The 21,049-nt window shown below is 48.5% G+C and overlaps 12 protein-coding genes across 15 annotated transcripts; 5 read left to right on the plus strand and 7 right to left on the minus strand.

Moving 5' to 3' along the window:
- Positions 1 to 638: 638 nt before the first annotated feature.
- PV09_02928 (uncharacterized protein) lies at positions 639 to 1,934 on the minus strand. Its single transcript, XM_016356055.1, has one exon. It carries the CDS (start codon positions 1,889 to 1,891, stop codon positions 830 to 832), a length of 1,062 nt encoding a protein of 353 aa, XP_016216361.1. The 5' UTR covers positions 1,892 to 1,934; the 3' UTR covers positions 639 to 829.
- A 135-nt stretch (positions 1,935 to 2,069) lies between these two features.
- PV09_02929 (uncharacterized protein) lies at positions 2,070 to 3,667 on the plus strand. Its single transcript, XM_016356056.1, has 3 exons — positions 2,070 to 2,405; positions 2,532 to 3,063; positions 3,118 to 3,667. The coding sequence occupies exons 1-3, from the start codon at positions 2,229 to 2,231 to the stop codon at positions 3,582 to 3,584; spliced, it is 1,176 nt and encodes a 391-aa protein (XP_016216362.1). The 5' UTR covers positions 2,070 to 2,228; the 3' UTR covers positions 3,585 to 3,667.
- On the minus strand, positions 3,522 to 4,356 carry PV09_02930 (uncharacterized protein). Its single transcript, XM_016356057.1, has 3 exons — positions 4,290 to 4,356; positions 4,037 to 4,176; positions 3,522 to 3,976 (listed from the first exon to the last, which is right to left on the minus strand). Exons 1-3 carry the CDS (start codon positions 4,315 to 4,317, stop codon positions 3,797 to 3,799), a joined length of 348 nt encoding a protein of 115 aa, XP_016216363.1. The 5' UTR covers positions 4,318 to 4,356; the 3' UTR covers positions 3,522 to 3,796.
- A 134-nt stretch (positions 4,357 to 4,490) lies between these two features.
- On the plus strand, positions 4,491 to 5,968 carry PV09_02931. Of its 2 annotated transcripts, XM_016356058.1 has the most exons (3): positions 4,491 to 4,636; positions 4,713 to 4,729; positions 4,784 to 5,968. In XM_016356058.1, exons 1-3 carry the CDS (start codon positions 4,624 to 4,626, stop codon positions 5,798 to 5,800), a joined length of 1,047 nt encoding a protein of 348 aa, XP_016216364.1. In that variant the 5' UTR covers positions 4,491 to 4,623; the 3' UTR covers positions 5,801 to 5,968. The 2 variants fall into 2 exon arrangements, with proteins under 2 accessions (XP_016216364.1, XP_016216365.1); XM_016356059.1 differs by having other exon boundaries at positions 4,713 to 5,968.
- On the minus strand, positions 5,713 to 7,012 carry PV09_02932 (uncharacterized protein). The gene has a single exon (XM_016356060.1). The coding sequence runs from the start codon at positions 6,909 to 6,911 to the stop codon at positions 5,871 to 5,873; it is 1,041 nt and encodes a 346-aa protein (XP_016216366.1). The 5' UTR covers positions 6,912 to 7,012; the 3' UTR covers positions 5,713 to 5,870.
- Positions 7,013 to 7,025: 13 nt separating this feature from the next.
- PV09_02933 (uncharacterized protein) lies at positions 7,026 to 8,584 on the minus strand. The gene is made up of 2 exons (XM_016356061.1): positions 8,229 to 8,584; positions 7,026 to 8,166 (listed from the first exon to the last, which is right to left on the minus strand). The coding sequence occupies exons 1-2, from the start codon at positions 8,365 to 8,367 to the stop codon at positions 7,601 to 7,603; spliced, it is 705 nt and encodes a 234-aa protein (XP_016216367.1). The 5' UTR covers positions 8,368 to 8,584; the 3' UTR covers positions 7,026 to 7,600.
- Positions 8,585 to 8,887: 303 nt separating this feature from the next.
- PV09_02934 (uncharacterized protein) lies at positions 8,888 to 10,987 on the minus strand (the record flags this gene model as incomplete). The annotated part of the gene is made up of 2 exons (XM_016356062.1): positions 8,888 to 10,105; positions 10,304 to 10,987. The coding sequence occupies 2 exons, from the start codon at positions 10,985 to 10,987 to the stop codon at positions 8,888 to 8,890; spliced, it is 1,902 nt and encodes a 633-aa protein (XP_016216368.1).
- Positions 10,988 to 11,185: 198 nt separating this feature from the next.
- PV09_02935 (uncharacterized protein) lies at positions 11,186 to 13,474 on the plus strand. Its single transcript, XM_016356063.1, has 2 exons — positions 11,186 to 11,348; positions 11,408 to 13,474. Exons 1-2 carry the CDS (start codon positions 11,241 to 11,243, stop codon positions 12,371 to 12,373), a joined length of 1,074 nt encoding a protein of 357 aa, XP_016216369.1. The 5' UTR covers positions 11,186 to 11,240; the 3' UTR covers positions 12,374 to 13,474.
- On the minus strand, positions 12,386 to 13,969 carry PV09_02936 (uncharacterized protein; the record flags this gene model as incomplete). The annotated part of the gene is made up of 1 exon (XM_016356064.1): positions 12,386 to 13,969. The coding sequence occupies one exon, from the start codon at positions 13,967 to 13,969 to the stop codon at positions 12,386 to 12,388; it is 1,584 nt and encodes a 527-aa protein (XP_016216370.1).
- Positions 13,970 to 14,178: 209 nt separating this feature from the next.
- PV09_02937 lies at positions 14,179 to 16,397 on the plus strand (the record flags this gene model as incomplete). 2 transcript variants are annotated; one of them, XM_016356065.1, is made up of 4 exons in its annotated part: positions 14,179 to 14,655; positions 14,710 to 14,830; positions 14,883 to 16,045; positions 16,093 to 16,397. In XM_016356065.1, the coding sequence occupies exons 1-4, from the start codon at positions 14,629 to 14,631 to the stop codon at positions 16,300 to 16,302; spliced, it is 1,521 nt and encodes a 506-aa protein (XP_016216371.1). In that variant the 5' UTR covers positions 14,179 to 14,628. The 2 variants fall into 2 exon arrangements, with proteins under 2 accessions (XP_016216371.1, XP_016216372.1); XM_016356066.1 differs by having other exon boundaries at positions 14,710 to 16,045; positions 16,093 to 16,302.
- Positions 15,842 to 18,597, minus strand: PV09_02938. Of its 2 annotated transcripts, XM_016356068.1 has the most exons (6): positions 17,823 to 18,597; positions 17,714 to 17,769; positions 17,607 to 17,657; positions 17,027 to 17,553; positions 16,772 to 16,974; positions 15,842 to 16,715 (listed from the first exon to the last, which is right to left on the minus strand). In XM_016356068.1, exons 1-4 carry the CDS (start codon positions 18,543 to 18,545, stop codon positions 17,121 to 17,123), a joined length of 1,263 nt encoding a protein of 420 aa, XP_016216374.1. In that variant the 5' UTR covers positions 18,546 to 18,597; the 3' UTR covers positions 15,842 to 16,715; positions 16,772 to 16,974; positions 17,027 to 17,120. The 2 variants fall into 2 exon arrangements, with proteins under 2 accessions (XP_016216374.1, XP_016216373.1); XM_016356067.1 differs by having other exon boundaries at positions 16,772 to 17,553.
- PV09_02939 (uncharacterized protein) lies at positions 17,767 to 20,570 on the plus strand. The gene is made up of 2 exons (XM_016356069.1): positions 17,767 to 19,790; positions 19,841 to 20,570. The coding sequence occupies exons 1-2, from the start codon at positions 19,026 to 19,028 to the stop codon at positions 20,276 to 20,278; spliced, it is 1,203 nt and encodes a 400-aa protein (XP_016216375.1). The 5' UTR covers positions 17,767 to 19,025; the 3' UTR covers positions 20,279 to 20,570.
- Positions 20,571 to 21,049: the final 479 nt, after the last annotated feature.

The raw sequence follows: 21,049 nt of genomic DNA on the forward strand, positions 1-21,049 counted from the left end.
AGAATTTCGAGACTGTGATGATCGTGATAAATGAACGTACTCGTGTCGAGTGTGTACAAGAGCTGTGTAGACGATGACATGACTTCGTAGCTCCGTGCAGAACCTCTAGGTTTTTTTCCAATTAATCCGCCACCGGATGCATAAAAGGCACTTTCAGTTATGTCGATACCGGTTTTTGGCTAAAGAAAGATGCGGACCGGTACCTGTCGAAGTGCTGTCATTAGTTACGACGCTTATTTTGTTGCACAGCAATCTGTGCTGTACTTGAGACTCCGTAAGCTCCAGGACAACATTTGAGAGAATGATTCGTATATGCCGAGCGGACGGCTATATTACTGTGATGTAGGTTTCCTAGCTATTAAGGAAACACTGAAGTGCTATGGTGTGACAGCCGTTCAGTCAATGTGTCGACTTTTGTTTCATAATCTCTTATTCGAGTTCAAAGTGAGCCATAGATCTTCGTAATGTACGAAGTCCCGGAGCCAAAAAAGTTTTGTATAGCATAGGTTATGTGTAAATAACCTACATCAGGACGAATGTGATAGGGTACCTTAGAATAGTGAGGGCGAGAGAAATATAGCAAATGAAGCACAACTATTGCCTCATATGATAATTCTTCATACTAGAGACAGTGTGTTCCTAGGTCTGGACGACGTATTTTCAATCTCATGGAGAAAACCGTTTATCATCGGCAGCATGTACGATTGTTCGAAGGTATGGTTTTGCTTTCATGTTCAGATCAGGAACTAATGGTAACAAACGCTCAGCTGCGAGGAATGGCTTGTGCTGGGAATGATAATATTGTACAACACTCCGCACTGCAGGCGGTCTATAATGTGGGTCTTGCTGATGAGTTCGAAGCATCTGTAGTAGTAGTAGTAGTAGCGAGGATCTTGTTTGCCTTTTCAAGAGCAGCCTTTCTCTCCTGATAAGCGAGGTGTTGTTTCAAATCAGTTGACCTCAACCCTTTCTCTCCAGCCAGAGCTCTCTGCTCAATACTTCTTTCTGCTTCTTTGCGAGCTCTGTGAGCCGCCTTTGCTTGAGCTGCGATGGCCTTCCTTTCCTTCAAAATGGCTTTCCGTTTGAGCTTACCACTGACGTACTTGTAGTCAGGTTCCTCTGGAATTTTGCCTACATCAACCAGCTCACCTTCCTCCGGCTTCGCAGCTTCCATATCCTCATTCTCGGATTCATCGTAAGCGATCAGATCCGGTAGAGAAATAGGATTACCGTCTTGGTCGTATTCTGGCTCGGCTTCCTTGAGACCGGTGTATCCGGCTTCAGCAGCCGCGGCTGCATCCAGTAGCTTTTCACCATACATGCCAACCATGAATGGCTGTCCTTCAGTGTCTTCCTTCTCTTCAGGGAAATAAGTTCTCACGGGGCTCAAACCCCATTGCTCACGGAGCTTGATCTTGCGCTCCAACCACCACTGGGTTTCCATAACTTTGCAACGGAGTTCCCACCCTTTCATACCGAGCTCCTTTATTCGAGCTGGCTTCTCGCCAACGAGATACTCGTCCAGTCCGCCACACTTGTCTATTGTACGTAGCACACGGGTAGCGACCTTAACACGTACATAACGTTGCAGGGCGTGCGAGTAAAGCCGTTTCATCTGCACATTTGGTCTCCACTTCCGCCTCGTCTTCGTCTCCGTTTCGGGTGAGACATTGTTGCCAGAGGAGATTTTGAGACCGCCATACAATCCGAAATTGGACTGCTTGTACCAACGGGATGGCCCGTAGGGGTATTCTGGTAGGTTTGCATGCGCGTGTGCGAGCGCTTGCTTATGACCGCATTGGCGATGGGTAAATGAGAAGCTTCGAATTTGCTGACTGAGAAGATGGACTTCTTGATGAATTGGACGTCGAGGCCTTAATAGGGAAGCCATTGGTCTTTGATGGGTTGAGACAAGAGGAAACGATACACGATGGTGATGCTAGTGTGATGGCTTCAACCTTTTTGAGGCTGCAAGGCTTCATTCCGAACATGTCCCAAAAAGGCAACCACACTGATTCTCCGCAAATTAGGCGTAATTGACAGGAGTTTGTGCTGTAATTGTTGATTCTTCGTTTCATATCAAGATCAGAGCCCATAGTTAACGGTCTGTTAGAGACCCTCCTATCTTCGGCGCACACGTTTCAGATTCCGTTGATCTTTGGACCGTCCTCTTTTCAATCAATATGTAGACCTCCGCTCAGAGACACTGAGCGACTACAACCATAACGATGCCTCAAGCGATTCTTGCCTCAGCTCTGTACAAAGCTGCAAAATTACACGAGTCTGCTCTACACAATGCTAAAATTGCATCTGGTTATACCGCTATAGACGAAGCTCTCAACGGCGGCTTCAAATGTGGACAAATCACATGTATAAGCGGAGAAAGGGGCAATGGCAAAACATTGGTATGAATCCGATATTCAACACCGATATGAAAGATAACACGACTTGGGACCAATAATTTGTAAACTCCATGTGTCTCGTGTTACCTCACATAGTGCATTGCGTCTTACACTTTTTTTCTTCATTAGATCGCATTTCACGTCATAGCCAATCATCTTCTTTCAAGCCAAGGCAGTCAAGCTGCCATAATCGACACGACAGGAACATTCGACGTACTACGATTAAGAAATGTCATTGTCGATCAAATCAAAGATAAGCGCGTTCATGAGCATGCAGCTGCAGCTCGTGAGATTAAAGGCGTCGTGGTCGATCATGATGACGCTTTGGATGAAACAGAAACGATCGCTAGACAAGCCCTCGACCGCATGAAGATTATGCGCGTCTTCGACTTTGTGGGACTTCGTGAAGCTATAAACGAAATCAAGGAAGATCTTGAAAATGTCGAAAAGGATGAGGAGGTGGCGGGCCAAGGCGTTGCCAATCACGGGCAACAAACTTGTATAGCAGACTCGCAAGCTGAAGACGGAGACGAAGACATCATGGCTTCTGATGCAAAGAAATATATTCCAGAAAGTCCAAAACTCGAATCCGTTAGTTTGCTCGTGGTGGACAACATCACCAGTGTGCTTAACCCGCATCTTAAAACGGATTATGTGCAAGGTACGCAAAACTAGACACTGACTCTGAAGAACTTGTACTGAAAGGATAAAACAGGCCAGGCACTCCTTACAACGTTCATGAGGTATCTCTCAAGCCTGACCGTAACCTTCAGACTCACAACCCTTCTGCTCAACAACGCCGCTTCCCCAAACAAAACTCATCTACCATTCCCCAACCTTGCCCTCTTGAACAGCAACTTGCACCTCCCATCCAGCACGTACATCTCTGAACCCCTCAGTGCAAACTCACACAGCATGCTCGATCAGCCGTCCATCTTCTCTTCTACCACTGCACGACCGAGTCTGGGCAAGACGTTTACAGGACTGGTGGATTGTCACGTCTTACTTAGTATGATTCCGAAGAGAAGAAGAGATGCTGAGATCTTTGTGGGTGGAAAGAGCGGGGACGGTGATAGGGTTGGGGTGCTGGAAGTGTTGTGCGAGAGGGGTGGGAACGGTGTCGGAAGGTGGGCGGCGTTCGAGATCGGCCTCGCCGGGACGGAACTGAAATTCCCTATATGATTTCCAGAATCCTCAGTCGGCCGTCCAAGCACACATATATGTGCGCCAGATATCTCATGCAGTTGGTATAAATTGAATGATGCCGCAACACGTCTCGAAGAAAACTTCCAATTCGATGACTTGGATCAGCAAGCTAGCGCCTTGGTATGTACATGTGCTAGAACATTCATGCCTCTTCCTGTTCCTCCAAGCTTCATCCCTCGCAGGAGAATCTACCTATCCTTCGGATCTTTTGGCTTCAACCACCCACCAAATGTATTTAGGTGCTTCTCCTCCGTCGGAACGTCCAATAGCCCGAGACTCCGTATTTCTTTTGCGGTTTTCATACCCTCAGCCGGCGATGATAGCTCTTTTTTCCGGTAGGCTTCCTGCAACTTTGCTGTGCGTTTTCGCTAGATTCGTTTCTCAGTCTTCTGGTCTTCAGCAGAGATCAGAGTGAGCGGAGGACTAACCTCCTTCTTGTGGTGGAGACACTCGAAGTAGTCCTCCAGAGGGAAAGCACACTTCTTCGCACCACTGCTATCGTACGGAGTAGCATTAGTAACGTAGCAGGCCATCACTTCTTGCCAGAAAGGATAGCAGCGGGAAGGTCCTAAGGTGATAAGTGGTTAGTGTTTTGTTCCTGGTTCCTAGCAGGTGATGCCAATATCTGAGCTCTCCCGATGGCTAATGTCATCCTGAAATCGCTTGATAGAAGGAACATACCGCCATTGAGACCGTAGCCGGACGCCATCGTTGTCTGAAGCTCCGACCGTAATGGAATCGCACGATGCGGAGGTTGAGAGCTAGACTTGCCGTGCACTTCAAGCTGCATTGAGGCCGCCAGGCTCTGAGGCAACAGCGACCAGGGCCTACATATTGAAGGCGCCAAGCATTGGTTGGAAGTCGAGTTGGCTTAACCAGTGATGAAAGTGCTTTATTGCTCTTCATGATTGGGAACAACAGAATCGCAGTCCGTTTAGACGGCGATGTTTGATACAAACAGACGAATTAGGTGACATCATGCATTTGTTGGAACATTTTTAATCACGCCAACAGGATGCAGGCATTTGGTATGTCTTTGTGCCATGGCGCCTTTTCTACCGTTCACGAAAGCGCTCCGAAGAGCCTGGCTGACCAACGTTACAGTACCCAAGAACCGTCGTGTATGCCATTTTCAATCACAATAAGTAATTGCAAGCTTACGTGCGAGGATGTAGCCCAAATTTGACCTTCACCTCCGCATCGTCGACCTCAACAACGTACCATACGTCTCCGGTCGCTCCTATGTAAAATGGCATCTCCCTTCCGGTGCGCTTGGAGAAAGTATCGAGCATCATAAGCGCACCTCCAAAATGCCGATAAAGGACCACAAAGTCCTCTACAACTATGATGTTCATATTCCGGTGCGCATGACTATTGACAAGAACGGTGTGCTCCAAGACACGATAATGCAATTTGACGTCATTCACGAGGTTTCACATACGGAAAAGATACATCTTGGGCTAGTCAAGCTCAATCTAGCAGAGTATGTTGAAGCAAGTGAGGCGGGTGCTGAGGATGAAGGCGTTGTAAGGAGATACTTAATGCAGGACTCGAAGATAAACTCAACACTTAAAGTTGGGATTTATCTTAAACAAGTGGATGGCGATCGCAATTTCAGCGCACCACCTCTCCGTGTTGCGCCTGTGTTTAGCGGCATCGCGGGTCATGTTGTCGGCGAAGTGGACGATAACGAGGGCATTCCTGGATCGAGCACAGCGCCTGTGATAAGCGCAAAATCCCAAATCGCAGGGGATGAGTTACGCGAACTGTATCGTCGCACTATTGCCGCTAATTGGACGTGTCTCCCTGGAGAGCTGAGTGCCGACAAAGTCATCGAAGACATTTTCTCGGGGGGCGACGGTTGGCTTTCCAAACCACCCGTAAGCGGCGATAGCTCTGGGGCTTCGAAGTTTTCGGATGACGATAGGCATGGTGTTCGTGGACACGCGAGAAGAAAGAGCGAAAAGCCGCTGTATTTTTCGAAGAGTCGAGCAGACATCAAAAGACATTCAAAGGAGAATATGCATGTTGCCAGGGGAGATCGACCAAACGTTGTCAGAGGCCGGGGCAGCTTTGAACAGCAGGCACATTCGATGGGTGTAGAAGCCGAAAAGGGTTCCACCAGAGACAAGAACGAGTTTGATGAGCTCGAGATTAGGGAAGATCTACGGAGCTGGAAATTGCCGTCGTAGGACGTGTCTTCGTTGTCTAGAAAGACCATCTTTGAGAACGCTGCATTTTAATGTCCAAAAGGAATGCCTTCTACAGCCCAGGCATGCCTAAAATGGCTCGTAATGCAGGAACACCTCTTGGCAGAAAGTATATCAGACCAATGCCTAAGAACGCTACCACGAAGCCCGTGAACTTTTCGAACCAAGTGTGGAAAAACGCCGCAGTCATAAGTAACATCCACCACATGAGGGCAACTATCCCAACGATGACCTTCACACCTAATTTTGTGTACTGCTCCTCCGTCTGGTTGCTTGGAACATATCCCTCGTCTCCGACAGTGCCATCCACAATTGATCTCGTCTTCACAACTCTGCCATTTCTCACCTTCACCCTCCGTTCCTCATGCAAACCTTGAGCTTTCAGGATGGTTGGCAAAACCTCCATCCAGAGCAGCGCACTGCCAAGTATGAGCAAGAAAACGTGACCGCTGATGTCATGACCACCTGTCCACTTCCCGCCAGCCACTTTACATGCCTTTGCGGTGAAGTACTCCGTTGTCTTGCTCATTTCGGCGCGAGTTCCCGAGTCTGCGAGAACTTCGCACACGCCCCCAGTCCAGCGGAAGCCGCGATCGATGATTGCAGGACCGAAAAACCACTGCGTGACGAATATCCAAATGGTCGTTGCCACCACCCATCGTAGAATGGCCTGCAGTCTCCTCCGTGATATACTTGGCCGTAGAGGCGCCCCCAAGCTCGGATGCGTAAAAACGAAAAGAAAAAACGCTACCGTGGTCCAGAACCACCCTTTTTTTACAAAGTATACATTGAATATGTTGCGCTTCTGCGCAAAATAGGACGGTGCTGCGGATGGCGGGTAGTACGATTGGTGGACGGAGTTGTAGGATGCGCTCTGCCGGGTTATATGCGGGGCAACGACGCTGAATATAGAGCCGAGAACGAGTGTGACTGGGTATATCAAGAGGAGAGCCGTCTCAAGCTTGGTCGGGAAGAAAGGTGAGCTTTGCGAGGGTTGTCTAATCGCCTTAATGTCATCTGCGGCCCCTCCGCCGTCGATGGAGGGCTTGGGCGCGGTCGTGTTTGCTGTGGTCGGCTTTCGTTGGGTAGCCATGGCAAGTATGGATTATATTACAGCAGATCAGTCAATTTCATGGCAGTTGTGACGAAAAGATATGGCGTGGTGCAGGGTAAGATAGCAAGTGTGAGTTCCGAAAGCTTGGAAAATGGTGAATCGTGAATGACGTCTTATTTGAACATAAGTATATAAGTCAAGCACCAGCCACACATGCAAACGCCACCCCGAGGCAACAGCGCCTCGCAAGCAAATTGACAACCGTTGAGGATGAGCTGCTCAGGCGATGCCCTACAAGTAAATCGTTTTGGAGTATTTGCCGCGAATTGAACAAAATAGTATGGCTAGAAACTGTCTATATCAAACATCAAATGTCATCTTGTCGAAACAAGATTTGCTAGCTTGAACGAGAGGACCACATGGCTTTCGTTCGCTACGCTTTCACTCAGTTCGACAGTGCGTTGAGAATTAGACATTAAGAAGTCCTTCAATAGCAGCTCAACGTACCAGACTGAGAACGCGTAAAGCAGCAGCAGCGCGGTGGACATCATTGAAGACGAAATTCTATGCAGTGTTGGCACAGCTTGGATGTTTTCCAGTCCATACGGAGCAGCTTCCTGTGGTCATCCATTTTCCATTCGAAATGAAAACAAGCAGGAGAAGAAAGCTCCATGCCGGGCTCCGGACTCCAGCGCATGGAACGAACAGGTATCATTCTATTTTCCATCTTAGCAAGCACAATTATCTTTCGTGTTTGCGTCTCTGCCCTGGCCAAGATTGACTCTGCTCTCCTCTTGTCTGTTCTGCTGTGCTCCTCTCGGTCCTTTCAGCTGAGTCTCGGGAATAGCGTTTGCAATCGCGGTGAACACTTCTGCCACCCGCTCGCCTGTTTTAGCGCTCGTTTCGAAGAAAAGTAGACCCTCCTCCTCAGCATACGCTCTTGCCGTCTTGCTGGGCACCTTTCGTGCGTCGTCATTGTCCTCAGCAGCTGAAACCTCCTCGCCCTCTGTTGCGCTTTCCTCACCCGCCGATTCGGAAGGATTCACCAAATCCAACTTGTTGCCTACAAGAGCGATGACAATCCCCGGACTAGCTTGTCGTTGCAGTTCGGCTACCCAGTGTTGCGCTTTCGTGAGAGAAGAAGCTTTTGTAATATCGTAAACAACAAGCGCAGCTTGTGCATTACGGTAGTACATTGGCGCAAGACTTGCAAACCGCTCTTGCCCGGCTGTATCCCATATCTCGAACTTGATTATCCTGGATGGCAAAGTGCACTTTTGGGTGAGAAACGCGGCTGGCGGCACAAGTTATCAGTTTTGGATGACTAGGCACATAAGATACGTGATGCAGACATACCGCCAATGGTCGGTTCCTTGTTCTCTTGAAAGTCGTTGTTCACGAAGCGCATTACTAGCGATGATTTGCCGACTGCGGCTTCTCCGAGAAGCACCAGCTTGACGCTACTGCTGGGCTTGGGGGGAGCTCCTTCACTCATTGTGCTCTTTCAATGTAGATACGTGGTAAGCTTCTTGAGAAGGTAATATACAGGTAAGGTCGTAGGCTTCGGTCGAAGATGTAACAGATCGTAAAGACGGCTAAGCGAAGAGTGCTCAGGGCGGAGAAAATCTGATCTTTTAGGTAGACACTTTCAAGTGCCTGCAAAACGGAGAATGGTGATGCCTGGGATGGTGCTGTGCTTCGTGAGACTTCTTGTGTAGGATGACGACGTGCCCAGTCCGAGCTTGGGACTTGAGGCTACACCCTAGTCGATCACGTGAAAGATGCATGCACTAGAAGCCTTGTCGGGTTTAAGACAGCTAGAATCTCATGAGTCTTAGAGATTTAGATGAAAAGGTGCGGCAAAATTAGGATGGATAGTGTCAAAAGTTCTAAGGTTTTGACTTGAATGTAAAGCTTCAACTTAAAATCGATAGCAATGCTGCCAGTGCCATAGGTCTCTCATTGCTGCTACACTGGCATCAGACTGACTTGACTAGTAATACTGCCTCCGTTATTTATCGTATAACCTCCACGCCCTCCTTATCAATCCCATGCAAGCTCTCCAAGATATCACTGCCGCCCAGCACACCTCCTCTACCTACCACGCTTCCTTTTCTCTCCTCCGCCCATACCTCATGGAACTTGATACTGCAATCACTCGTTGCCACAACTAAGCAGCCTTCCTTCCCCGTCCTACTCCACCGCTTGCTCCTCTCTAAGCCGAAATCTGGCCCCCCAGGATACGGAATCGCATACAGCGCCCTATGCTCATCGTACCACGGTATGGCCACGATCTGCTTGCAGCTCGGCCAAGCGAACACAGCGATGCGAAACGGGTGCTCCGGCTGAGCGAAACCGAAGGTTGCTGCTATTTCACGGCGGGTTATTGACCATACTAGGGAGGTAACCTGGGCACAACAGTCTATCTTTCCAAGGCAGGAACCGGATAATGTATGGTAAAAGTGGATGCAGCGATCATTGGAGCCGCCACCAACGGCGAGGAGACCTTTTTGCCATGGACAGAATGCAATAGCTTTAACCGCAGCTAGAAGGGTAAATTTATGCCTTGCAATGACAGAACTCAACATAAAACAAGGGTTAGAGGAAAGAGGAACGTGTGTGCTTGCCCCGTGAGAGTGGTACAAGCGTTCTTTGGTTTCGGCGCTTGTTCTGGGATCTGAAGTAGGAGAAGTTCGTTGAAGCACCTTCCTCGTCTCAAAGAGGTAGCAGCAATTGTCATTGCCACCTGTTGCGAAAAATTCGCAGTCGGATGACCAGGCAATACCGCATATTTGCTGCGTGTGCGCAGTGATACGTAGAAGAAGTGTCATCGCGCCTTGCCACCCCCAGAGTTCCTTCTCGTGCTCTGTAGGCCATTCGACAGAATAATAGAATAGATGGCCTGCTTCATCTCCAACGAGCAGTTCCTCGGTCTCGACTTCAATATATGGATCCCGAATCGAAGGGCGTTTAGCTGGATGCGGTCGAAAGCTTACGCAGCAGATAGGATTAGGCTGCACCGCATTCCAGCGCGCTTCGTCCTCCGCGGGGGACCATAGGAGAATTCCTCCATCAGCTCGACCGACTGCTAATATGGCACGGCCACCCGAGGGCGATGAAAACGAAAGTGAAGTTACATGTGCGGTCTGAGACGTACGTAAACTCTCGGGAGTCCCTACAGTTCGTGATTCGGTCCAGAGATACACATGACTTCCGAGTCCTACAGCGAGAGACTGTATGGTAGGTGAGTAAGCAAGCAAGGAACAATAATAATCATCGCGGAGAGAGGGAGCATCGAGAACTGTAAAGGTATCATATTAGCAGCATGTAGGGTATCTGCCGTTTGCCACCTATCTAAAAGGAATGATAGGAACGGTTTTCTTGCGCTTTTCCTGCTTGGTTGGAGCTAAAGCGTGTTAGCGGTTAAGTACCAAGACATGGATTTCTCGAATGATGATACAAGTTGCTGTACTTGACTCCCATTGCCCATCTCGCCAGGTCCGTGGCTGAGATCCTAAGGAAGCCATGTTTGGAGGAGAGTTGGAGCTACGGGTGGATTCCGGTGAGCTGCGTGGAGTACTGTATTTGAGAACGCGAGAAGCAGTGTCAAGGTCGAGTGCTACAGCAAGTCTGCGCTCGTGAACATCAAGCTCCGCAATGGAATCTTTTCTTGATAGGAAATTTGACGAAAAGAGAGGTGCATTCGTGCCGCTGGCAAGAAGCCTTCCCCTGCCATTTGGCACACCAGAAACGCTATTGCCCGCTTCAGTCCAGCTATCGTTGATGGCCCACACAGTGGCCTGGCCAAAACGACGGCTATTGGGTAAGATCTGGGCGCCTCGATGAGCATTTCCAGAGCCAATACTGTGACCAGCACTTGAAGGTGAGCTGCCTGCTCGATGACGGATGGGTGTTCTCGGAACGTTAGCATTGAAAGGATCCGGTCCGGCGCTGATCGTGCGCTGAATTTTCTCTCGTGGGCTCAACCGCTCTGGATGGCGACCAAGAATGAGGCTATGGGGACTGGTGCTGCTTGGTATGAAGCGGTCTGCAGAGACACGGCGAGATGCACGTGGAGATGTCCAGAAGAGCTCGTCCGCGGATGCAAAGCTCATAGCGAGCTCGTCGACAAATTTTTACTGGCCAAACTCATTATCCGCAGAGGATGCTAACCGGAATATTTTGTCTACGAGCTCGAATAATACTCTGCTGGTTTTGTTAGTATCAACGGGAGGATACGGATGGTTCTGAGGTTGATGCAGAGGCAGATGTGGAGGGAGTCTGAGTGAGCAGGCAGAAATTTTCGTTTTGATGTTCGTCTCATTCTCCATCGCACTTTAACAATTTCATGCATCATCGAGACTTGTTATGGCAAGCTCGCACGGCATACCTCGCGTCGCTAAGGAAAGTGATAGCGAGAAGGAACGAGAGCAGATTCGCGAGTACCGTTGTCTAGTTGAATCAGTAAACACAAGGGTGCGGCATTACAAACACGTTCACTTGATCAGCGCATTTCGGGCCCCTAACGCGCGCAGATACAAGCGAAAGAATTCACCGCTGATACTTTGGATCTGATTTCGCAGTTGCTCAAGAAGAACCCGGAGTATTACACAATTTGGAACCACCGTCGCCTTGTACTCCTTCATCACTTCGATACGACTGCGACTGCCACGGCTGAGAAGCCCTCACAAAATGCAGAGACGAGCATAGAGGATACCATAAGGAACGATCTTGTATTCATAGTTCCCTTACTTATTCAGTACCCCAAGTGTTACTGGATATGGAACTATCGGCAATGGTTGCTTGAAGAGGCAGAGAAACGACTGGAAAAGTCTGTAGCACGCAAGTTTTGGGAAGAAGAGCTTGGGTTGATAGGCAAAATGCTGACACGGGATGAGCGTAATTTCCATGGCTGGGGCTACAGGCGCTTTGTGGTGGGCAAGGTAGAGAGTATGCGAACACCAGAAGAGGGTACGCTCGTTGAGCAGGAGTTTGCATACACGGACAAGATGATAAAAGCAAAGCTGCAGAACTTCTCAGCGCTGCATTACAGAAGCTTACTACTACCACGACTGCTTGCAGAGAGGCTGGCCGACGGCACCAGTAGGCGAATGATGCTGCATCAGGAACTCGATCGTATGCAAGAAGCTTTGATAGATCCATTCAATCAGTCAGCCTGGTTCTATCACCAGTTCCTTATGAGCTCTATTGGCAACGAATTGCCGGAGGACCAGCGCATCGTACAAGATTTGAGCATTCCCGAACAAATCGCCATCTACGAGCAAGAACTCGAACGCATCAAGGAAATTGAAGAAGATTTCGATGACTGCAAGTGGGTCTATGAAGCACTTCTTATCTACACCTTGGCATATTCTAAGCTTGATGGGGTCGAGCCTGTCAACAGAAACCAATTACAATGCTGGTTGGCGAAGTTGAGCAAATTGGACCCAATGCGGAGAGGCCGATGGGAAGACCTCAGATCATCCATCGAGGAGAGCTAGGCGTACAGAGCTTTACTGTGCCTTCCATCTTAACATGGTAAAGGAATGCTTCGGAAATGAGTACTTTCCCTTGCCATCCCACTGTGTCTCAGATATAGCGACTTGGGTATCTGATTCCGTGTTTTTTGCCCCGGAGTGGGATCCGGTTACTGTGTAAACGTGGATGACGTTTTCAGGAATTCCGCTTATCAGTGTGTCGAACGTTGTAGTCTCATGGACGTTCACAACAGCAAGCGTCACCCATCCATCGTCCGAAATACTTGCGCTACAGTCAAGCCATGGCGTGTTTACAGTTCCTCTGATCCAGTCAGGAGTCGTCGGGCCTTCGTACTCGCCACACGCAACGTTAATGCTCAAGGTTGTCCCTCGCATATACTTGCTAAACAACAACAACGGCCACCATGTTGTCTGCTTTACGATCCCTGTTTTTGTCGTCATTAGAGGGCTTATGACATTCACGCTCTGCGCAATATTCGCCATGCCGACGTATTTAGATTGTCGGACGAATACATTCAGCCAGCTTGCTACCGCAAGAGCGTCGGAAAGTGTGTATGACTCTTCTGCACCAAGTTCTCCGGGTGCACGGACAGGGTCCCATACGTTCCATTCATCGAAGCAGATAGTTTGCCGCGGGACAGTGTTGGGTACTTTATTTTCAATGCGTGCAAGATCGATCAGACTGCTTGTGATTTCGATTGCACGTTCCGCGCTTCTAGGGGCTGAGAGAACGTCAGTGGATGGCCATGAAACAACTATAGCATCGCAAATGCTAGACACACCAGTTGCATTTGGTAAAGCCTCATTGCTGGCAGTATAGATATGTATGCTATGCATATCAATCAAACTCTTTGTTCGATCACCGCTCAAGCCATGCAAATCCAGCTTCACGCACTGTTGTAGAACATATCGATCCCAATCACTGGTACCGTCTTGACCACAAAGGATCAATATGATGCTGGGGTCCAAGAGTTTCAGCGCTTTTGCCCACTGATATGCCTTTTTCGCATAGTCTTCTTTGGTCATCTGCTCAATTTGCCATGGACCCCACATCTCATTCCCTAAGGCCCAATACTTCACCTTGTATGGCTTCTCGCGGCCGTTCTTACGGCGCAAGTTGGCATAATACGTATTTCCCTCTCCATTGCAGTACTCCAACCAAGCCATTGCCTCATCGAGAGTGCCGGTGCCCATGTTTAAACACAAGTATGGTTCTGTGCCCACTACCTCGCACCATTTCATAAATTCATCTGTGCCGAAATCATTTGTTTCAACACCAAGCCACGCTAGCTCTGGCCTTTTTGGTCGTTGTTCTTTTGGCCCTACACCGTCCAGCCAGTGGTATGTTGCAACAAAATTACCTCCTGGATAGCGCACAACAGGAACACGAAGCTCTTTCATGGCCGCGATGACATCCTTTCGAAAGCCGTTGCTATCGGAGAGAGAGCTACCGGGGTCGTATATACCACCGTAGATGCAACGACCCATGTGTTCCGTAAATCCACCATAGATGTTGTCGTTTATTCGAGACAGTTTATGAGCTGTGTTGATTGTAATAACAGGTGTTTCATTGTCCCCAATCCTTGTGTATGAGGACATATTGCCTACTGCAGCACTAATCTTGAGAGTTGAAAAAAAAAGTATGAGAGCAAAGGTGGAAAATGAACCTCTTCGCGCAGAGGCTTCCCGCTCAATACCAACTTTGAATGCAAATGATCTTCAGGTACCAATGTCACCAGAGGTGCTGAGAATACAGCGAGACGCGGCGCTCAAGCGGCGTTAATCATGCTTAGTCACTTTCCAGGTCACGAAGATACTTCATGCCATCATGAGAGATCACTGTCTTGGTAACTTGGGTCAATGATATGCCGAAGGCAAGACTGCGATTGGTGCGAAAATCGGGACAGATCCATGCGAGCCTCCGCCATTCGGAATGCTCTCTCCACATTTTTCTCTCCACAAGCCTTGGCGGGGTGATGGGCTATTGAATTTGAGGGACATATGAGACTCCATGCAGGCATAGTATTCAAGCATGAATTTAAGAGGCTAGCATTCATGGACAATCCTACGGATTGGGGATCATTGCCTTTCTTGCATAACGCCCACGCGTTGGCAACGCTAGGATAAATGGAAAAATGACTCGGGAGACTTTTTGAAATGGCGCGATCCTTTTTGTCTGCGACCATAAAGCAAAGCTGCCTTGCCTATTCTCTACGACTTTGCTCCAAGTTTTGTTGTTTTCATTTGGCTAATGAACCATGAGACTCCCTCCTAAGTTATACCAAGTAGGGTGGATTCGGTTTTCGAAGAATACTTGAGGCAGTACTGACAATATACAGTTTCTCGTTGCGGTATTCGCCTCTCTTGGGTCACTTCTCTATGGATACGATTTAGGCGTCATAGCAGAAGCCATTGCGTCCCACAATTTCATCAATGTTTTCAACCCAACTTCTGCTGAGAGTCAGTGTTCTTTATCCCACGCGAGATTTTTTCGACCACTAAACCATCTCAGCTGGCGCGGTTGTGAGTGTGTTTACGGGTGGTGGCTTTTTTGGAGCCTTCTTCGCAGGACCTGCGGGTGATCGATTTGGTCGGAAATGGACCATCTTCATTGGAGCGCTCATTTTTTGCCTCGGCGGCGCTTTGCAGACTGGCGCACAATCACTTAGCTACCTATACGCAGGAAGATGTCTTGCGGGCGTTGGCGTGGGCTTTTTAGTCATGATTGTCCCGATGTACCAAGCTGAGCTCGTCCATCCGGATATTCGTGGCCGCGTCACCGGTCTACAGCAGTTTATGCTAGGAATAGGTGCTCTTGCCGCCAGTTGGATCTCCTATGGTTGCTTCGTCGGCTTCCCAGACACAGACAGTAAACAATGGAGAGTCAGCTTAGGTATTCAGATTATACCGGCCGGCCTGCTTGCTTTGCTTATCCTTCTCTTCCCGGAATCTCCCCGTTGGCTCATTGATCACGGCCATACAGAGGAAGGCTTGAAAACTCTTGCCAAATTGCATGCTCATGGTAATGAGCGTGACCCATGGGTCCTTGCCGAGTATTCCCAAATAAGAGACACAATTGAGTACGAACACGAGCACGAAGCAAAATCATACCGCGAGCTCTTCACAAATATGAGCAGCTTCCGCAGGCTCTGGCTCGCAACTGCTTTGCAGGCCAGTGTGCAAATGACCGGTGTCAGTGCGATTCAATATTATTCAGTAACAATATACGGTCAGATGGGTATCAGTGGCGGCGATACGCTCAAATATCAGGCTTACAATTCAATTATCGCACTGGGTGCGCAGGCTCTCTGCATGTTGGTCATCGATTACACAGGTCGCCGCTGGCCGCTCATACTTGGAAATCTTGGAAATTGTATCACCTTTGTCATTGCAACGATTCTACTTGCGAAGTATCCCGCAGATACGAATGGTCCTAACACTCATCACGCTGCAAGCTGGGCTTTTATTGCTATGACCTGGCTTTACAATTTCTCGTTCTCGGCAACATGTGGCCCGTTAAGCTGGATCATCCCTGCCGAAATCTTCGACACTCGCACGCGTGCAAAAGGTGTCAGTATTGCAACCATGACTAGTTTCGCATTCAACACAATGATTGGTCAAACCACAAGTACTGCTATGAAGACTATCAAGTACAGGTGGTATTTTCTATTCTGCGTGAGTTGTTCGCAGAAACCTGACTTCAACATGTTGACGAGTTGTAGGTTTGCAACTTTACAAACGCCGTGTTTTTCTGGGCGTTCATGCCGGAAACCAAGAAGCGTCCTCTTGAGGAGATGAATTATCTCTTTACCAATGCGCCATGGTTTGTACCAACGATGAAGATGCAAGATTTCGAATCCCATGATCTCGAACGCAGAGCAGAAGAAGCGCAGGAGAAAGGAAATCTTGCACTGCGACGCGACAGTCTATGACTGTGCCCGCATATTTCAATTTGAGCCATCTAGTTTCTCGTACTTTCCGAACGAAGTCAAGATATCGGGTCCTGATATCTATATAGCAGTATGACCCACAATTTGAAATACACACTCTTTTTATGAAGACAATTTTCGCACATGAAACGATTGGCTTCATTTGATATTCACTTTCAGTTGAAGGTAGTGATCATGTGCTTCTCATTGATGAGTCACCAATAGAGAGAGATATGTCCAAATGATTCGTGCAGCCGATTGCAGTATTAAATCAAACAGTGAAATGCCGATGGAACTCTTCACACCAAGTGTACAAGTAGACCTTTCGTCAATCCAGATCATACTGCAGGAATGTTGCCCGCTAATGAACAGTTCCTGCATAGCAAGTGTGATTTCGACGATGAATCGTATCAAATCTGCTAATATTCATTAGCCATAATTCTTCCACACTGTGCTCTTGCGGCATTCCAACCTTGCTTGATGTTGTATAACATTTTTAGTTTAACATGTAGTAAGTGGACATATCCAAGCAATACAGCAAGTAGCTGAAGGCGGAGGGTAAGGTACCGATGGAGGGCTATTGCGAAATAGTTGTTCCCGACGTGAGCCAAGAATTGCATCACCTGAAGTAGCTCGTTGAAGAACCAGCCCAAACGAATACCACACCGGGCTTTACTGCGATGCGTGATTATTGGTCTTTAACAGCGTAACTATTGCGTCAACGAACTTTTCAACAAGTCATCGTCGACCAAAATCCGTTCCATACAGCCTCATTTTCTCACTGTTGCGAAATTCAACGCGTAAGCAGGGAGACAACAATCTCATTGATTGATTCCAAACATATTTGGACCGGCCCATGTGGTTCCTTCGCCAAAGGTATGGAAGGCCGACATATTTCCCTCCGCGTCCATTCCGTCGCCAAAGTCACTGGACACTTCTTGTGTCGAATTGCCGTGTCCGCTCGTAGGAATCCGAAGGACAAGACTAGGCGGCATTGCATTGTAAATTGGCACAACGCCAATCAACTGGGGATAGTGGACAAAGAAGTCCGATGACAACGTCCAACAATTGATGTCTTGGAAGCGCGAATCGAAATGTTGACTGAAACTGTAAGTTCCAGAGAAATGATCTAGAGTATATAAATTTGAGAGATTGTCAGCCCATAGGAAGTGAACATTTTTAGAGAATCGCGATGCAAAAACATCTGGCTGATATAATGAAGGCGACAAGAGAATATGATCTCGAAGATCTGGCCTAGCAAACTTGTTAAAAAAAATGAGAGATAAGATTGCTATTGGTTAGCTCACCACACGAAGAAGTCAACTAGTACCGGATGCCTGATCATTCGCTGAGATGGCCTGACAAAAGTTAGCTCTCATGATCTGATACGAGTGGACGTCATGATTCGGAGTACCTTTGACGATAAAATGCAGGCACAATTGTCTCAGAATGTCTTGAGTCAACCAGTTTCTACTCAGTGGTCAGCATACAGTACGATGTCTGCTTTGAGCGCGCAGACATACGAGCAAGTTCAAGCGCATGGCCCGAAGTATCGCTAAACGAGTTGCAGGGCTAGTGTCACAAAATACATGTTGGTCGATTTGTTTGAGGATAATCCAACCAAGATCTAGCGACCGTGCCGACTTTGCTGCTGTCCAGCCATCAACCACAGCACGTATGGCGATGTCGATGTCAGCTGGCAGTGAAATCTGGGTTTCCTGGCGCAATGCCTCGACGGCTTTCTCGAGAGCGTTGTTCACTGATTTCCACGTTGGCAGCTTCACTGGAAATCCCTGGGCAGGGCGAAGGTGCTCCGGAAAATCGAATCGCTGAGGGCTTGTGCTTCCAAACGATCTTTGGGAAGAGGGTGCAGCTGGATGTGATGTTGGATCATGCAGTGTGTCTCCACTGGTGACGCTGCGCGGTTGTGGAAACACCTTCCCATCATCATTCTCGCTTCCCGCATCAGGCTGTGGACCTGGCGACAGCGAGAGGTTTTCGCCAACAAGTTTTCGAACAGCCTCAAGGGTACTTTTCAGCTTCCTAGTCTCCTCTTGCTGCTGCTCCAGCATCATCATCACATTCTGGAGTCGTTCGTCACCCTGACTCGTCTGAAGCGAGTCAACTAGACGCTCTAGCTCCTTGATGCGTGCCTTTGTCTTTGCGCGCGCATTACGTTGAGCGGCTCTGTCGATACTGCGCCTCCGCTCAATTTGCTCCTCAGTCAAGGCATTTCTTTTTGGCATGATGAGCTTGCCGCGCGGCTCGTGGACAGGTAGCTGTGTCAGTTGAGGTTGTAGGCGTGTAAGTGCGGGCTTGAAACGCGGGGATGCATTTACACAGTGGATCGTCGACAGGGGAAGAGGCCGCACCGCCTGCACTGGAAAGGTCGCGGATGGAGGAAGCGAACTCGTCTCCAACGCGGGCGACTCTGGCTTGTCCTATACTACCAACCAGCCGAGGCAGCGCAATCCCAGCATCCGATGCCCTAACCAGCCAACGACCCCGACCGGAGCGCAGCGCCAACTACGCAGCCACTGTCAACCTCGCTGAATCATCTGCTCTGCAGAGGGAAGTCAGCAAGGTTGCCGTGTTTCTGCTCAGTCAGAAGAGCTGATCTGGTCCCGGCATGTGCATGGCCACTCGACAGTACATAAAGTGAAGTAGAAATTGTGCGAAAACAAAAATCTGGCCGATGATAGACTTCAGTCGTTTGAATCTCCGTCATGGATGTCGTGGGCTATTTTCAGAGCGCTCCTCGGTTGTGGATCGCCTCTCTTCTGGTTGCGTACTTGATCGCTGTCCGTGTGCTTCGGTACCAACGCATTAATAGACTGGAACGGAAATATGCGAAATATGTCGAGAAACCTTATTCCATGGACTATCGGACCGCCCACGAGATTGCCAAATTACACATGCTCGATGAGCAAGTGTTTCTCAGTCTCCTGTCAACGCAGTGGGCCCTCATTAAGACCTACAGCATCGCACGCGGAACTAGATTACTAGTGAAAACTAGGCAGATCGGAAGCCTCAAGTGTGTTGGACGGCGCGCCGAAGACACTGGAGTTTTCCTCGCTGAGCTTATTGCTGGCGACATGGATGAAATTAGATGGATGGAAGCCCTGTCAAAAGTTAACTGGCTTCATAGTCGATACAAGAACCAGATCTCGAAGGGAGAAATGCTTTCTACGCTTGCATTCTTCATTATAGAGCCCATAAAGTTTATCAATGCATACGGCTGGCGGCCTCTGACCAAGATGGAAGAGGTGTCCAGGTTTGTCTTCTGGAAGGAGATCGGCCTTAGAATGGGCATGGATAATATTCCCGATACTTTGGAAGAGCTCGTCAAGTGGAAGGAGGAATATGAACAGAAAGAACAGAAGTTCTCGCCAGATAACGTCATCTGTACGAAAAATACCATGGATCTCTTTCTAAGAAATTTGCCGAAACCACTGCACGGATTTATGCTTGGATTTGCCCAGTCGCTGATGGTATGCTTGCATTGCTCTTAACAGATTCATGACGCTAACCCAGTCGAAAGGAGCCGAGATGTAGAAGAGCTTTAGGCTGGCCAGATCCACCTGCTTGGATTGAGTGGTTGGTACACAACGGACTGTGGTTTCGCGGCGTGCTAATTAGACACTTCTTCCTTCCTCGTTTCACTTCTCCCCCTAAGTTGCCGGAGAAGGATGCAGAAGGCCGTATGTACCGAACTGTGTACGCTTTCGAGCCCTGGTATATGAAAACCGATCCCTGGACACGTTTTAAGGTTTGGCTGGGGTCAGGAGGGAGGCTTCACGCAGGTGGCGAATGGGGAAGTAAAGGCTTTACTTACGACGAAGTTGGTCCGCCAGAGCTGGCCAAGGCATCTAAGAAGTCTACATTAGCCCAAGCGGAGGCAATGATGGAGTACTCTAGGAATGGTGTCTCTGGGTGTCCATTCACCAATGGCGGGGAGTTAGTGTGGGCCAACGATTAGCTCTCAGCCAAGGTAATCGACCGCGCTTCGTCTTGGAGCCTTTGAAAGAGCAGGAAATGAAAGTTCAGATTCGTTACACTAGACGCCCTTTCAGAGTAACTGGTTTACTCTGAATCTTCTCACCTTGGCCGCGTAAGAAAGATTGCACCACGGATAGAATGCATACATAAGCGATCTTGACCCGTAAAAGGACGAATGGCATAGATCTCAAAATAATAGCAAGTTTTGGACGAAAAGGAATATTTAAAGCTATGAGGTTGTTAGTATGACTATGAAAGACATAAATTAAGACAAACCCCACACATGCTTGCTGTGATCACTTCCCCATACGAGAGCATGAGATCGAGCCCTCCTCGTTCCCCGGTAAATCTTTCAGTGTTAAGCAAGGATGTGCAGTAGCCCATCTCCAGTTTCAGATGCTTTCAAGATTCTAGCGTGAAGTCACATGTCAGCCGGTCTCCCTCTTCACTCAGCATGCCATTCTTTATGCTCCTTGCGGCTTAAAATACGAAGATCGAAAAAGAGCTTGCGGCTCGATCTACTACAGTCGTAAGCGTGACTGAGGGTACAGTTGTAGGAGGATTCTGCTTCTCAAAGCCCTTTGTGCAATGCTCCAAAAAAGAACCAGTCTGCCATTTTCCGGATTCCGCACGATGAGAATTTGTCTCGTATCTTCGTCGAATGCCAGTCGCGAGATCTACGCAAATCTGATGCTTAATTATATACAAACTCCATCAATTCCATGAAGCCTTATAGGGCCTGATGCCAACC

Source organism: Verruconis gallopava, assembly GCF_000836295.1.
Source record: "Verruconis gallopava strain CBS 43764 unplaced genomic scaffold supercont1.7, whole genome shotgun sequence".
NCBI classification, from domain to species: Eukaryota; Fungi; Ascomycota; class Dothideomycetes; order Venturiales; family Sympoventuriaceae; genus Verruconis; species Verruconis gallopava.

Coding starts and splice junctions, on each gene's coding strand:
- PV09_02935 (XM_016356063.1), top strand. CDS start 11,241: ATGGCAAGCTCGCACGGCATACCTCGCGTCGCTAAGGAAAGTGATAGC. Junction 11,349..11,407: donor TTGAATCAGTAAACACAAGG/GTGCGGCATTAC, acceptor TAACGCGCGCAG/ATACAAGCGAAAGAATTCAC.
- PV09_02933 (XM_016356061.1), bottom strand. CDS start 8,367: ATGAGTGAAGGAGCTCCCCCCAAGCCCAGCAGTAGCGTCAAGCTGGTG. Junction 8,167..8,228: donor CAAGGAACCGACCATTGGCG/GTATGTCTGCAT, acceptor TTGTGCCGCCAG/CCGCGTTTCTCACCCAAAAG.
- PV09_02930 (XM_016356057.1), bottom strand. CDS start 4,317: ATGGCGTCCGGCTACGGTCTCAATGGCG. Junction 4,177..4,289: donor CGGCTACGGTCTCAATGGCG/GTATGTTCCTTC, acceptor TTATCACCTTAG/GACCTTCCCGCTGCTATCCT. Junction 3,977..4,036: donor GTCTCCACCACAAGAAGGAG/GTTAGTCCTCCG, acceptor AAACGAATCTAG/CGAAAACGCACAGCAAAGTT.
- PV09_02928 (XM_016356055.1), bottom strand. CDS start 1,891: ATGGCTTCCCTATTAAGGCCTCGACGTCCAATTCATCAAGAAGTCCAT.
- PV09_02939 (XM_016356069.1), top strand. CDS start 19,026: ATGGATGTCGTGGGCTATTTTCAGAGCGCTCCTCGGTTGTGGATCGCC. Junction 19,791..19,840: donor GATTTGCCCAGTCGCTGATG/GTATGCTTGCAT, acceptor CCCAGTCGAAAG/GAGCCGAGATGTAGAAGAGC.
- PV09_02929 (XM_016356056.1), top strand. CDS start 2,229: ATGCCTCAAGCGATTCTTGCCTCAGCTCTGTACAAAGCTGCAAAATTA. Junction 2,406..2,531: donor GGGGCAATGGCAAAACATTG/GTATGAATCCGA, acceptor TTTCTTCATTAG/ATCGCATTTCACGTCATAGC. Junction 3,064..3,117: donor TAAAACGGATTATGTGCAAG/GTACGCAAAACT, acceptor AGGATAAAACAG/GCCAGGCACTCCTTACAACG.
- PV09_02938 (XM_016356068.1), bottom strand. CDS start 18,545: ATGCCAAAAAGAAATGCCTTGACTGAGGAGCAAATTGAGCGGAGGCGC. Junction 17,770..17,822: donor CCATGCGCTTGAACTTGCTC/GTATGTCTGCGC, acceptor ACCACTGAGTAG/AAACTGGTTGACTCAAGACA. Junction 17,658..17,713: donor CCTGCATTTTATCGTCAAAG/GTACTCCGAATC, acceptor AACTTTTGTCAG/GCCATCTCAGCGAATGATCA.
- PV09_02932 (XM_016356060.1), bottom strand. CDS start 6,911: ATGGCTACCCAACGAAAGCCGACCACAGCAAACACGACCGCGCCCAAG.